At 45.1% G+C, this 15777-nt stretch overlaps 3 protein-coding genes across 9 annotated transcripts in view; 1 reads left to right on the plus strand and 2 right to left on the minus strand.

The window, feature by feature from the left end:
* KIAA1328 (KIAA1328 ortholog) overlaps positions 1 to 15777 on the minus strand; it is a 912897-nt gene that overhangs the window by 879479 nt on the left and 17641 nt on the right. The gene's annotated exons all lie outside the window — the stretch shown is intronic.
* FHOD3 (formin homology 2 domain containing 3) overlaps positions 1 to 15777 on the minus strand; it is a 490096-nt gene that overhangs the window by 418801 nt on the left and 55518 nt on the right. For all 7 annotated transcript variants that reach the window (XM_050767203.1, XM_050767202.1, XM_050767198.1 and 4 more), the window contains exon 2: positions 7539 to 7645. In XM_050767203.1, coding sequence (XP_050623160.1) covers positions 7539 to 7645 — 107 coding nt within the window. The remainder of the gene's footprint in view (positions 1 to 7538; positions 7646 to 15777) is intronic.
* RPRD1A (regulation of nuclear pre-mRNA domain containing 1A) overlaps positions 1 to 15777 on the plus strand; it is a 711886-nt gene that overhangs the window by 374030 nt on the left and 322079 nt on the right. The gene's annotated exons all lie outside the window — the stretch shown is intronic.

The following is a 15777-nucleotide window of genomic DNA, read 5'->3' on the forward strand; positions in this document are numbered from 1 at the left end:
GTGTTTTGTATATTTTGGATACATGTACTCCATCAGATACATTTTGCAAATATTTTCTCCCAGTCTGTGGCTTGTCTTTTCATTGTCTTAATATCCACTTTTTTTCATGATAAAAAATATAGTCAAAAATTTTAAGCCACTGTTATCTGAGTTCTTTGTCACATGTGGCTAAACCTGAGTCTCTTACTGATGTACAACACCTGGGTTATGGTTTCAATGGATCATCTAGGTACTGACACCTGGGTGACTACTAACTTTCTAGTCCCTACAGCCAGGGCCTGGTCCTCTCCTCACCTGCATCCTATGGCTGGCCCTCCGGGACAAGACCTCCAGACTCTGTAGCTCCCTCCAAGGAAGCACCCCCAGCCTCTCCAGTACTCCAGCCTTCTCACCTGGGTCCCCAGCCAACATTTCTCACTAGCCATCCCACACCTTGTGTGTGGCTTGCCATAACCTCAGACTAACAGGTATAAACCCCCTTCCCCTTTTCAAAATTGCCTCCACTCTATCATCTATTTCCCTAACTAGTCCACCATTCTGTGCACTATTCCCCTAATGACACACGTCCATTCCACTCTCCTGTCCCGCTCTACACGAGCTGGCACCAGGGCTCCAGATTCCCAGCCCCCTCCCTCCCCAACCCTGGGTGAAGCCCCAATTCACTCACCTCCCTTGGCTACCAGGTTTAGGTTAATTAGGCCACTCCCTGCTTGTCCCCAAAGGGGGTTACATCTGACCAAGGCCTCCCACTCCAAGTTCTTCCCACTCACCCCCACCCATAGCCCCCTTATTACTTAAGGAGTTCTGTGGGGGGCTCTCTTTGCAGGTCATTTTTCTTCTGACTCCAACCCACACACCTACCTGATACCATCTTTGCCCTCATACATCCTGGCATTTAGAACCTTTGATTTCAGTGTCCATTCAGCATGGGAGTTACTTCATTCTTGCCTGACTTACTGCAGCCTTTTCAGGAATGCCGTCTTCCTCACGCAGTGGTTCTCAACTTTGACTGCACACTGAAATCACCTGGGAGATTTGAAAATCACCTCTGCCTGGGCCCACCCCTGAGTTCTGCTTTCATGAGCCTGAGGCTGGGCGTGGCAGGGAAGGTTCTAAAGTTCTTCAGGGGGTGGGAATATTCCCTAAGACTGACAGCCTATGCTGCAAGTTCCCAAACAAATATCCAACAATCTGGACACCTTTTCTTTTTCTTTTTCTTTTTCTTTTTTTTTATTGAGACGGAGTCTTGCTCTGTCACCCAGGCTGGAGTACAGTTGCGTGATCTAGGCTCACTGCAACCTCCACCTCCCAGGTTCAAGCAATTCTCCTGCCTCAGTCCTGCTGGGACTACAGGTGCGTGCCACCACGCCCTGCTAATTTTTTGTATTTTTAGTAGAGATGGGGTTTCCCCATGTTGGCCAGGCTGGTCTCGAACTCCTAACCTCAAGTGATCCACCCACCTTGGCCTCCCAAAGTGCTGGGATTACAGGCATGAGCCACCGTGCCTGGCCTGGACAGCTTTTTTAAAAAAGGCAAGATTCTGAACCTCACTCCAAACCTTCTGAAGCCACAACCTAGAGATCAGCAGTTCTGGCACCTGGAGCTGGTATGCAGAGCCTCTGGGCTACCCACGCAACCCAGCTGAACTCACCCCTAATGGTTCCTTTGGTTTTAAAGGGCCAGTTTTCTCCCCCACTGAGAGCAGGGGCAGAACTTGATGGCCTGCACTTTGAGCCTTGCATAGCACTATGAAGACAGGAGCTCCTTCAAACCTGTCACTGATTAGCCAAAAGGCTTCAGCCAACACACCTGCGCCCTCTGCTCAGGATAACTACCCTAAGAGGGAAAAAAAAATCAGGGAATGTCTACCTTTCTTCCCTTCCACACCCTCACCAGAATCTCTCTCTTAACATGGGGGTTTTGTTGGTTGCTTGTTTCGGTTTGGTTTTTTAGGTTCAGTAGATTTTTAGACTTATGTTCAAAGTCTATTCCATGATTTCCCATTCCCCCCGTCTAAAATGCAGAGGAAACTTGGACAAATGTGTGAATGGGTGAGGTTAACTTTTGTATTATACCATAAGAAGAAGAAACTGCTTTTTATTCCTTCAAATCTGATATTTTGAGACGCAAAGACCTCTTTGAGAATCTGATGAAGACTTTGAAATACCTCCCCACCAAAATCCCACAAACCCACAAATTGTACAGAAACCTCAGAGGTTCATGAGCCTCAGGGTCCATGATCTGCAGGCTGAGAAGTCAGGTGTCCAAGAATAAAAGCAGAGTCAGTCCCAAATCCCTGGGTTCCCCTAAACAGGTTGGTCACAAAGCTGATGGGACCCATGTACCCCTGCAGATGGGCCTCTGCACGGCCCTTCTTACCCTTTCCCAGACGCACATCCAGCCATGATTTCTAAGCCACCAACCTCACATAGACACGTGGGCCCAGGGTGGGAGGACTACCAGCCCCCTTGGCAAATGAGAGAAAGTGAACAGCATGACACAGCCAGTAAGCACCAGCCATCTTCACAGCCAACCCCGTGGCACAGGCCTGAAGGGAGTCATGCTGAGGAAAAGGTGAGTGCCCCAAGTTACCCGAAGTTAGGAGCACCTGAGAATGTGTATGCCATGTCCAGCCACCACACTGGTCCTCATGATGTCCCTGAAACATTGTGGTTCTCAGGTCCACTCTTGGGTCAAGTCACACTCCCACCTGCTGCACCTTCCAAATACCCAAAGCCACTATCTCCTCCAGGGCTTGCCTAAAAGCCCACCTTCTCCATGACAGTGCCCTGTGGACCCGGGCTGGCACTGGTTTCCTTTCAGAGACACGGAGGGTCGCAACAGGCAAAAGAGTGGAGGTTCCGGCCCAGCTCAGCCCTGTGGGCAAACCTCCATCGAGGTCTCTTAACTAAAAGTGGAGATCTCAGGGCACCTGACCTGCATAGAATCCACTGGGTCTAAATTCCAGTGGTTCCCATTTCAATGTGTCATCTTCCCAGAACTGGACTGTAATTATAACAGAGGCTAACAGTTTTGAGTGTGTATTATGTATCAAGAAATAGTTAATGTTTTAGATACATTATCATATTTTACTTCAAAACAACCCAAAGAGGCAGTATTGACAATATTGCCCCGAATTATAAGGAAACTGAGGTTCAGAGAGGTGAAGTTACATCCCCAAGGTCAAACAGCCATGAGACTAACCGTAAAGCCTGTGTCCCTAACCATTAAGCTACACTGCTCTCCTCAGGTGCCAGAGACCCCATCAGGACCCCTCTTCATACAGAAAGGGAAATGGGATTGGGCCATATTTTCCTTATTCTGTAAATAAATGTTATAAGTGTCCTCATTTTATAAACTCCTGTCAGAGGTAAAGTGGCTTGCCCAAGGCCACACAATGACAATGTCAGGAAAAATAACCTGGAGACTGCAGGCTTCTGTGTCTGCTGCACCATGTCATGCTTGCTAATTTCCCTGGCCTCAGAAGGCGATGAACAGTGAACAGACCTGGTTCTATTTTGTTAGCATAATAATTGCTTTGTCCTTCCACTTTTGAAGGTCTTTCGCCTATTCTCTGACTAGCTAGAGCCTGAGTGATAATTCTAAACAAGTTAATCTTGGCATAGAAGTGCAGGGTAATGGACAAGAACAAAGAAGCAAAATCCTCCAGCAAGGAAACTCAGAACACATGATATGAAAAAATCACAATTTTCACACACACTCATACATCTTCAGTAGATGGCCGCAATATTAGCAGACATTTTGCTATAACTGACACAAATAAATCAAGAGAAAAAAATGGTATTTGCCATTTTCATACCTCCAAAGGGCAAATCTTAACTGGGAAGCAATTATATTTTAACTCCCACTCATGGGAGACACACAGACTTTGTCAAATGCCACACATCTAGGAGAGGACCTAAAAGGTCTATTTCAAAGATACAAAACCTCTCTCTGGGGTGATCTGGGGGCACACTTGTCAAACGCGTAGCTACGCATGCCTATAATTCCAACTCTTTGAGAGGCTAAGACAGGAGGATTGTTTTGAGTCCAGGAGCTCCAGACCAGCCTGGGCAACATAGGGAGACCCCGTCTCTACAAAAAAATACAAAAATAAGCCAGAGCAGGACAATCGTTTGAGCCTGGCAGATGGAGGCTGCAGTGAGCTGTGATTGCACCACTGCACTCCAGCCTGGGTGACAAAGAAAGACCCTATCAAAAATAATTAAAAATTTAAATTTTTCTAAACAAATTTTACATGTGTAACTATCCAATATCTTTTGGGCTACCTTCCTCTGTTTGCAGTTTCCCAAGTCTTGAGTCCCACCTTCTCATCTTGCCATAACACATTTTCCCAGCAACCCTAGCTACTAGAGTACAGAAATGGGATTCAACCTCTACCTATTCAATGGACTCATGGCCAAGTGATGATTCAGAGGGAACAAAGTGAGAATACAACCACCAGGATCTACTCTGGGGAGCTTACAGCAGGATGCCCTGGCTCTTTAGGAACAGCTGTGGAGGAACTGCCAGCATCTGGAAACAGGTGTTGCCCAGGCAAACTGTAGCGTCAGTGATGGATGACGGCAGCAAAGCTGTTTCAACTGGAGACAGTGTTTTAGACCAGGACCAATTGTTCTTGCAGGAACCAATCTCATGCCACCAAAGGCGCAAATGTACATGCTGCACAGAACCTAAAGGACCTTTGCCCAGAAGCCCCTGGGATGGCAGAAGAGCATAGTCTTGGGAATTGGTCATACCTGTGTTCAAACTTGGCTTTGCCACCCCGGACATGTAATTTAACTCCTGACCCTTGGTTGTCTCAGATGAAAAACTGACACAATAAAATCCAATTACTTGACTAGTATGATAATTAATTATTAAAGAGCCTGTGAATAGGGAGCCTAATATAGTATCTGGCATAGTAGCTGATCCAAAAATATTATTCTTCTCCCACACCCTTTATTCTTATTGCTTTTATCAATACATTAGCACTTTTTTTCTCAGCTGCCATCTCCAAATCATTCAAGTTTTGATAAAAAAGAAGAAAACAAAAATGAGGACAAGGTCATCAAGCATAACACCACTAGAGACATTTTTCAAGCTGACAATGATCTATTCATAATATTCCTGGGGTCTGTTTGATCAATGAGCCATGAAGTCATTCAATTAGACTATCATCTAGCCTGCATTCTGACAACCTATATGAAAGGATGTCACTGTCAAATACTTGATAAAAACTATTGCAATGGAACTTCCCCAAGTCTATCAGCCTAATAGTGTTAATTTTAAATATAGCAGTAAGTAGAATCTGGTGTGCCTTAAGATACCCCTCTCATATGCCCAGCCTATAGTGGTTTCCAGGATCCTTTCTCACATACTATTGGTGTGCCCCTTACTACTACCACTCTGGAGACAAGAAGGGCATCCTCAGAGCACCTTGCTGAATCCTAACAAGGACCTCGGTCTTTTTGGTGCATGTGGCCATGCTATTCAGGAATCCATTCTGGCAATGGGCCATTCACCTGGCCACCAGTATTTGCTAAGTGCCTGAAACATGCTGAGAAAATGCCAAGTACTGGACATTCAGACAGGCATGGTTCTGGCCTAGTGGAGTGTTAGCAGCAGAGAAGAGGGGCAACTAGCAGCATAATCAATGATCATAAATTGTGAAGGGTGTTAAAACAGGGGAAACCCAGGAAGCCATCAGTACATACTAAAGTCAAATAGCTACATGAAACCAAGAAGGTTCCAATTTTTCTCCATTAATTGAGCTATTTGTGAAAAATGAGAACTCCCAGATAGTATCCAGTGGACCATATTTTTAACTCAGGCAAAATGGTTTCAAACAACTTTTGGGGGCTCCTGGACAACAGATTAAGATAGCTGAGCATTATTTGGAAAGTATCAGGGAACCTCTTAAGTTTCCTGAAGAGGAGGGTGATGAAATCAGAGATATACTTGGTTCGAGATGGACAAGAAGTAGGCTGGGCATGGTGACTCACACCTGTAATCTCAGCACTTAGGGAGGCTGAGGGTGAATTGCTTGAGTTCAGGAGTTCGAGACCAGCCTGGGCAACATGACAAAACCCCATCTCTACCAAAACATACAAAAATTAGCCAGGTGTGGTGGCGCGTGCCTGTAGTCCCAGCTACTCGGGAGGCTGAGGCAGGAGAATCACTGGAACCTGGGAGGTAGAGGTTGCAGTAAGCCGAGATCACACCACTGCACTCCAGCCTGGGTGACACAACGAGATTTCATCTCAAAAATAACATACACATACACACACACACACACACACACACACACACATATATATATAATTAGCTGGGCACAGTGGCACGTGTCTGCAGTCCCAGCTACTTAAGAGGCTGCAGTGAGCTGAGATCATGCCACTGCACTCCAACCTGGGCAGCTGGAGTGAGACCCTGTCTCAAAAAATAAATAAATAAATAAAAATAAGAAGGAGAAAGGTGGGGTCCTATCAGAGGCTATTTTAGTAATCTAAGAATGGCTACTTATATGGGTATATGCCTAGAGAGGTTTCACTTTCTGTGCACATCTCTGATGTTTTTATGAGCATATTGCTTTATTTGGACTCAGAGTATTTCTTTATTCAGCAAAAGTATTAAGCAATTCTAGGTATGGGCAAAAAGTAAGTTGACATTAACATAATTAATTATTTTTTCCACAGTAATGAGTTTAAAAGATGACACCATATAAAACTATCTTCTAGAGCATCTGCTAAGAAAATACCCAGTAAATTATCATTGAGTACAATATCTAAAATAGTTGTGAATCCACTAAAATCTGGAAAATATCTATTTATTTATTCATTTTTAGAGATAAGGTCTTGCCCTTTTATCCAAGCTGGAGTGCAGTGGCACAATTATGACTCACTGCAGCCTCAGCCTCCCAGGCTCAAGCGATCCTCAGCCTCCCGAGTAGCTGGGACTACAGGTGTGAGCCACCACCACTGGCTGGAAAATATCTATTTAATTGTGATATATGATTTTTAAATAACTTAGAATATAAATACCATGTGCTTGAAAATCTGGAAAATATCTATTTATTTATTCATTTTTAGAGATAAGGTCTTGCCCTTTTATCCAAGCTGGAGTGCAGTGGCACAATTATGACTCACTGCAGCCTCGGCCTCCCAGGCTCAAGCGATCCTCCCACCTCAGCCTCCTGAGTAGCTGGGACTACAGGTGTGAGCCACCACCACTGGCTGGAAAATATCTATTTAATTGTGATATATGATTTTTAAATAACTTAGAATATAAATACCATGTGCTTGATTACCACAAATGTTCCTAGGAAAGGCTACTCCCAAGCACCCATCAAGAAAAGTTACTCAAAATGGAAACGGGTCTGCAGTCACCACTGATGAGTCACTTGCATCTCCCTCGTGTGTGATTGAGAATTAAGAGAAGGTCAAAGCCATGGTAGTTCCTCCTAAATATTTTAAGGCCTCAATGTACCCCTATTTCCTGGTAGGTGAGGACCAGTCAGCAGGGTCAACAGTTGCTCTTACCCAGCGTCATCCTGGAAGCCTTCCAACTCATCCCGCTGCTCTGCCAGGGTGGCCTCCAAATCCAGGTAGGCGCCATTGTGAGACAGCTGCAGAGTACAGTCATCCAGCTGCAAGAGAAAGAGCCTGTTATACCCAACCTGCTCCTCAGATGGGGACTACATACGGAGAAATCACATCATATTGCCCTCATGTGTTTTGTAAAATCAAGCAATATTCTGAAATGTGGATCATAACTTGAAAAGCTAATATGTTAGTGCAAATAGATTGGGAACGATCTGAGTACCGAGTGGATAGATGAGGCATCTCTTAACAGAGTGACATCGACAGTATCCCCTGGGCCCTAGGCCACTGAAGAAGCCCTTTTGGTCCTGGGCCAGCACCTTTTTCCACTCTCAGGGGCCCAGATGAGACCTGGCATTTCAAGAGAGGAAACTGAGATCACAACGCTGATGTGACCATGGATTGAGTCACAGAACTTAAAAGGCAAATTTGGTGGGGAAAATGTGCTGTTTCCTTTGATTCAGTGACGAGTCTGCTTATTCAGATTCTATGGTCGTACTCTGCACATTACAAATAATGTTGCTCAATAAAGTATTTTTACAATTGAACTGAAACATCCTCCAACTGAATGACAATATACCCAAATTACAACATAGCACACAGGAAATTAAGTCTCTTTGTTACTAATCTCATTTTTTTAATTTTTTTTTTTTTTTTTTTTTTTTTTTTTTTTGAGAGGGAGTCTCGCTCTGTCACCCAGGCTGGAGTGCAGTGGCTCGATCTCAGCTCACTGCAACCTCCACCTCCCGGGTTCAAGTGATTCTCCTGCCTCAGCCTCCCAAGTAGCTGGGATTATAGGCACACGCACAGATCTCATTTTTTAAAATTTTTATTTTTTGTTTTTTGGCGACAGAGTCTCACTCTGTCACCCAGGCTGGAGTGCAATGGCATGATCTCGGCTCACTGCAACCTCTGCCTCCCTAGTTCAAGCAATTCTTCTGCCTCAGTCTCCCAAGTAGCTGGGATGACAGGCACCCACCACCATGCCCCCCTAATTTTTTGTATTTTTAGTAGAGACGGGCTTTTGCCATGTTGACCAGCCTGGTCTTGACATCAGGTGATCCACCCACCTTGGCCTCCCAAAGTGCTGGGATTACAGGCGTGAGCCACCACACCCAGCCAAACATTTTGTTTTACAAACATTTATATGTTGTTCATTATATTCTGGGCACTGTTCTAAACATTTGTACATGGAAAGTTGATTCTCTCACAAACTCTATACGTTCTACTATTTTCCTCATTTTACAGAGGAGGACCCTGAGGCACAGAGAGAGGCTACGTTACTTGCCCAATTCACTATCTAGTAAATGGTGAAGATGGAATTTGGATACCAGCAGTTTGATTTGAGGACACAGTCTCAACCACTACACTCTGCATCCTCTCTATAGCCCAAGACCACAAAGAACTTGAAAATTTTGTCATGGTGCAAAATTGACCGAGCAAATGTGTTTACCAATGCCATTCCCTTTTCTCCCCAGGCACACAGCCTTGCCTTAGAGTTGGACTCTGGCTGCATAACTGAGTATTGATGAACAGAATGTGGGTGAAAGTGAAAAGAAGGCCCCCAACAAGCTTGGCCATAACACCTCTGCACAACTGTCCACTTTTCTTTTCTTGCCTATGGCCAGATGCAGAGGAGCCAGAGGAGACTTTGAAACCTAGAAAACAACAGAGCCCCAAATGCAAGGAGTTTGGGTTCCTGAGTCACTGCATGGAAGAGAGCACTTTGCTGCCCAGATCCACTGACCCATCCTGGACTGTGACAGGATCAAGAAACGTGCTTTGCTGTGCTAACTCATTAAGGTTTTGTGGTTGCTACAGGTAGCAGTTAGCGTTATATTACATATAGAATGATTACTCTTAAAAATAGAGGAAAATAATTTTACCAAAGAAGATTGAGATTAATTACAAGGAAATCTAAACTCATACCCTCATGCTTGATTTATTGAGCTATAAGAGTGACTCAATTCATCTTCTTGCTGAGTTAGGCTATTATTCCAAAATGACAGCTTGGAGAAAAGTGGACACAAATATGTGGTTACTTTAAATCATCTAGATAAATGCTTGATAATCTGCTATAAGTGAGATTTCAAATAAGGGATTAGTTTTTGGTTTTAATAGGAAAGTTTGGTATTATCCTCAACAAGAGAAATGCAAACTGTCATCTTGTTTAGAAGGAGCATCTATAACAGGCTGTTAATTATTGTTAGAAACCCCGCAGTTCCTTGTTTCTGGTTATCCGCAACAGAATGAAAGGAATTTCTTCTTTATTACTTGTGAGAAATACCTAGTTAAGTCATTTGAAGGGGTTAATCCTATTTGATTCACTTGTTTTATTTCTCTAATAGCAGACTGTATCTCATAATTACTAAAGGCTTGCTGGTGAATTTCAGCGTTCTTGAGCAGCATCTTACAGATGGGTCATCCGATTTGAGAAGGCATTTAATACAAACTGGCCAACCTCTGTACTGTAGTGTCAAAGGTGTGCCCAGGGTTTTGGGGAAACATGCAGGAGCTGCCTCCCCTACTCTGTGGAAGCAGCAGGCAGGAAAAGTTTCCTGCAGAAGGTATCTCCTGAGCCAACGATCACCAGTGGACTGAAATCAGACTTTATCATTCCAGGTGGAAAATTCCAGTGGAAATTGGACCTGTTGACACGTACAGTGAACCATGTGTCTGGCTGTAATCACTGGCAGCTCATTCTTGCTTTAATTTCTACTGCTGTTATTAACTAAGAAAGCTGATTTAGTGTGTTCAGCTGATGGTATCAACACATTGCTTATTTTTAATCCCACATATAATCAACAGACTGAAAGATGGAATGACGAAAGCTCTTAAGCCATCACAATGTCCTTTTCCTCAACCTGTGGAAACATATGAGCTTAAAGAGAGAAGCATTGAGATAAAGAGTTTCTGCTTCTCCTCAAGGAGGTCTGAGTCATTCTGAGCCTGTGGTCCACACTCAGCCAGAGGGAGAGAACCAAGAGCAAGAAGAAGTGCTGTCTGGAGAGAAGCCAAGCATATGCATGAATGTGGCATAAATACTCCCACCAGAGCCTGTTTCAAGCTACCAATGCACAGTCGCCGAGTATGGGGTTAGAAAGAGGTGTGCAGAAGTTCACCAGTATACAGAATTTCTACCACACAGATCTGTAAGATCTAAATAACCAGGAGAGCAGAGGTAGCAGAATGGAATAAAATAATTAGGAAGTGAAACACTTGGAATGTCTATAACCTTTGTTTTTAATATAATGTGCTCAATTGTGAGTTTCCATAATTCTTATTTAAAATTTCTTTTATTTTTATTTATTATTATCATTGTTTTTTTGTAGGGGGGATCTCACTGTTGCTCAGGCTGGTCTTGAACTCCTGGCATCAAGCAATCCTCCCACCCCGGCCTCCTAAAGTGTTAAGATTAAAGATGTGGCGGGGTGCGGTGGCTCATGCCCGTAATCCCAGCACTTTGGGAGGCCCAGGTGGGTGGATCACAAGGACAGGAGATCAAGACCATCCCGGCTAACACAGTGAAACCCTGTCTCTACTAAAAATACAAAAAAATTAGCCAGGCGTGGTGGCGGGCGCCTGTAGTCCCAGCTACTCAGGAGGCTGAGGCAGGAGAATGGCGTGAACCCGGAGGCGGAGCTTGCAGTGAGCTGAGATCACGCCACTGCACTCCAGCCTGGGCGACAGAGCGAGACTCTGTCTCAAAAAAAAAAAAGATTAAAGATGTGAACTGCTGTGCCTAGCCAATTTAATTTTTAGCAAAAGCTATGTTTGACAAGTGGCTCACAAAATTCCTGAGAATTTGACAATCAATCTTGCAGGTCACCCAGGCCAGCACCAGCACATACTGCTCTTGGCCATTCAGCTGAGGTACCTAAAGCAGAGATAGCAGAGATGAAAAGACAGAGACCCTTACCCAGGCTTATCAGTCTCCACCAGCCCTGCCTAAGCCCTAAGCTCTTCTCCTTAGACTGGGAGGAGGTGGGGATGTACCAGTGGCTGGCAGATGTAGCCCCATCTGGGCTCTTTTGCATATCATTTCCATCTCACATCTTCAGATTTTATTCCCAGTAGCCCAAGACAAATATCTCACCTTTCTGGACACTCACCCTGGCCTGCCAGGTATCTGCCTCAAGGTGCTTCGCACCCACCCCAGATTGTACCAGGAAGCCCCATAATCTCCCCAGCCTCTGACAGCAGAATCCCCAAACCTTAGCAAAATGGCCTGTTCTCACCATTCCTCTTCTCACATTCTGGGCAGCATAACTACTATTTCCACAGTTCAATTTTAACAAAATTATATGTCAGGCACAGGCAGGGCACCAAGGAACACATAATCACTTCCTTCCCTCAAAAAGATCGTTTAAGTATAACACACAAATCAAGCACAGAAGAGAATAAAACACCAACTAAATCAACTGTCAAAATGGGTGGACGTTCATCCTCAGTTATATGCCTTCTGCTATCGTTAGCAGAGACCTAAGCATCCTCCATGGAACTGCCCGAGTCCCCCGTTCAGGATAGAGGCTGCCATTACTTCCTACGCCAGATATCACAACCCCGATCCCTAATGAATGGGTGGGCAGGCCCATCCCTTTTGTGCTACTGAGTCCCTCAACTGAAAAAGAAAATAATTTGCATCTCTTGATCTCTCAGGAACTTCGTGTGGAGTCCTCACAGCGGGGTTATAGGAAGAGGGGCTGCCCTTTGGGAGACAAGACATGCGTGTGCAAAGGGGATCCTAACAACACAGGGGCTGTGAAGACAGCAAACAAGTCAACACACACCACCCGAGCCACTCCACCACACAAACCCCACCCATCATTACACCCGAGACACAGGAGATTAATATTTAAACCATCACATGAGCCAAGGAGGAAGAATACAATGCTTCTTGGCTGGACCGACACATTGAAAACAGCAAAAGTCCCTAAATTTGTGGGGATGGGGTCATGTTTAGCAATTATTTTAATAAGCAAATTAATGGTACACTAAATGAATTCCTCAATTTTGTCAGTGATAATGAAGTAACAGTTACAAACATTCCAAAGAATTAAAAATAATATGAATAGACAGTGAGTGTTGATTAATTCCAATCCAGTTATTATACAGACTTAGACAGATATATCGAAACTTTCCCTACAGAGTGGAAAACTCAGACACCTCCCTGCCAGACCAGTCCCCGCCGGGGAATCTCAATTCTTACTTACACAGAGGCAACCTGATCCCATTCCTTGGCCTTTCCTGTCAAATAGCTTCCCAAATGACTTAAGGGACCTGGAATTTCCTGACTCTGACAATTTTCATGTCAACCCTGATCCCCTGGCAGCATGTCCCCTGCAGTCCTTTCTTGGCTCTAGGTTTGGTGGCCAGGACATTGCTGGGCACTTCAGGACATAAGACAAAGCCAGGAGCCATGGGGGACGATAACATTACAGGGCTATTATAGAAGTCCGGTGATTAAGGAAATTTAGGGGCAGTGACAGTGGTGCAACAGGAGGACTTCAGATTGGGTTGCAGGCTCACACAGTTAGGGCTGTAAACCTGTGGCCAGGATTCTGGTGGGAGGCAGGGTGCTCAGCAAGCAGCCGGTCTCAGATCCACAGTAAGTGTCCGTCTAAATATCCAGGATTTTGTGCCACTCTGCCTGGGTTAAAACACACCGATAAAGCAGCAACTCATTCCCTGGAGACATAGAAAGAGCCTTCCACTCCTTGTAGAGACACTATGCAAAGTCACTCTGGGGTTCTTTTAACTGTTCCTGCAGAGATAGTACAGTCAAAAAGGAAGGGCAAGTCAGGCATGGTGCCTCATGCCTGTAATCCCAGCACTTCGGGAGGCCAAGGCAGGCAGATCACTTGAGGTCAGGAGTTTGAGACCAGCCTGGCTAAAATGATGAAACACCATCTCCACCAAAACAAACAAACAAACAAAAATTAGCCGGTATGATGGTGCCACACCTGTAATCCCAGCTACTCAGGAGGTTCAGGCAGGAGAATCGTTAGAACCGGGGAGGCGGAAGTTGCAGTGAGCCAAGATTGCGCCACTGTACTCCAACAGAGTGAGACTGTCATCTAAAGAAAGAACAGAAAGGGCAGACTCACCATCCTGAAAAAAAAAAACAACCCAAACATCTCAAAGAAGGCTGATGTCACGTCTCGATTTATGTATTCTTTCTTTTTCTTAGTCCAGTGAACTAGCATGTTACTGGGGTAGCTTAATGATTATCTAGGTTTTGGCAGCAGGTCCACAGTGATCCATAGCCCAGGCAATAAAATTTCTGTGTAATCCTGAAATAGATTTGCACAGAACCGTTCTATAAATATATATACTAGAGCTACTCTTTAAACTAATTTTGATTACAGTTTAGAAGTGGAAAAACATTCTGATCTTAAAAAGAAAAAAGTAAACCTAATGGAAAGCGCAAGTGCTCCTGGGACTTCATTGGCTCCCCCATCCCTGCATCCACATCCTCCCAATGTGATTTTACAACAACTTCTCTCTAGAGGCAGATTCTTCCTCTACTCCTGGAATCTGGGTGGCCTGTGTCTTGCTTTGGCCAATGGACAGTGTCACGTGTGACCTGGCAGAGACCTGGAAGGCACCTGCTCACTGGGGCTGTCCTCTCTTGCTGCTCTTGGAGCTCTGCCTCTACCTGAAGATGTTGGGGTTCCCTGCTGGAGGTGAAAGACTTGGGCCTGGCTGCTCCTGCCACCCCCGCTCACAGCCTGCCAACTGCCACATGTCACACGAGGCCAGCCTGGATGGTCAAGCCTCCAGATGACCCATATGACAGACACATGAGACAGCCCAGGAGAAATTGGCCAAACTGGCCCAAACCAGAACTTTCCAGTTGACTCATAGGCTCAGGAGCAACTTTAGGGTTCTGACTTTATGTCACCCTCCTCTTTCCATGAGCTTGCCACCTCAACCCACAGCTGACAGGGAGAACAACTTTCACACTCCATGTGCTCTGCACCTGGATGGCAGGTTGGTGAGAGGTTTGCCCCCTTCAAGTTGCCCACTGAACGCACCATGACACTGCAGGCTCAAGGCAGGACTGGTCACTACCTGCCCAGCCCTGACATGCCACAGAGCAAGAACATACCTGAGCCCAAAGTCCTGCTTCCCTGACCTTCCCTGAGCCCAAAGTCCTGCTTGGGGCAGAGGACAGCAGCAGCACTTGCTGGGTAAAAGCAAGGAAGGGGTACCCAAACAGAGCCTGGAGCACCGGGGAGTGAGGGAGCAGTCAGCCAAGGACCCTCCCAGGGAGGAGAGGAGACAGCAGGAGGCTAGACCACACGAAGCCCCAAACCCCTAGAGTGTGCTCCATGGACCCATGGAACTTCACTTTCAAAATGCAAATGGAAAGATAAAACTTGGAAGAATTTCAGGATAGCAACCTTAAGCACTGGGCGCTTCTGACTTCATCAGTCACATGCCCACAAAGCCAGCCCCACTCATGGCTCATAAATGAAGTGTTGCTGTCGGCACCACCTCTCTCCAGGGCCAGGTTGACTATGGGTCCCCTGACTGCCCCACTTCAGGCACATACAGCTTTAAGAGCAGCCCAAAAGCAGTCAGCATGTTCCATTTGGTCAGTTGCAATACAGCTACGCCTGTTTCCCCCCTCAAATGGTACTTTTGTTGCTAGGCAGCCATGAAGCTTGTGGCTTCCTTGGATTTTGTGGTTCCTTCTACATGGAGCAGAGACAAGAAACTGGACTTAAAGGACAAGCAAAAAATGTTAGGAAAGACAGCTTTCCAACAAGCAGTGCCACGTGTCCCTTTCACAAGTCTTAATAAAACCAACACAAAACTCGGTTCAATCATTCTGGCTTTTACGGACTGTGATTCCCCCTTAACCCGTAACAACCATTGCAAAGGGACAAGACACAGGGCACACACTCTGGGGTTGTCCTCTGCTATTTCCTAAGGTTATAGTGAGAATGTGGTATTCATTTCATTAACCTTCAAACTATGCATACTCCTCACATGTATTCCTTTGTATGTATAATGCATTTCGCACAAAAAATGTAATTACATTTACATGTTTTAAAAATACAAGTAACGCTTGGTCAATTTTCTTAAGAGAAAGACTACATGAAATCAATTCACATGATATCAGAAGAAAGCAGTTCCTGTTGGCTAACCCCAACAGATCATTTTTAAACTT

Source organism: Macaca thibetana, chromosome 18, assembly GCF_024542745.1.
Source record: "Macaca thibetana thibetana isolate TM-01 chromosome 18, ASM2454274v1, whole genome shotgun sequence".
Taxonomy (NCBI): domain Eukaryota; kingdom Metazoa; phylum Chordata; class Mammalia; order Primates; family Cercopithecidae; genus Macaca; species Macaca thibetana.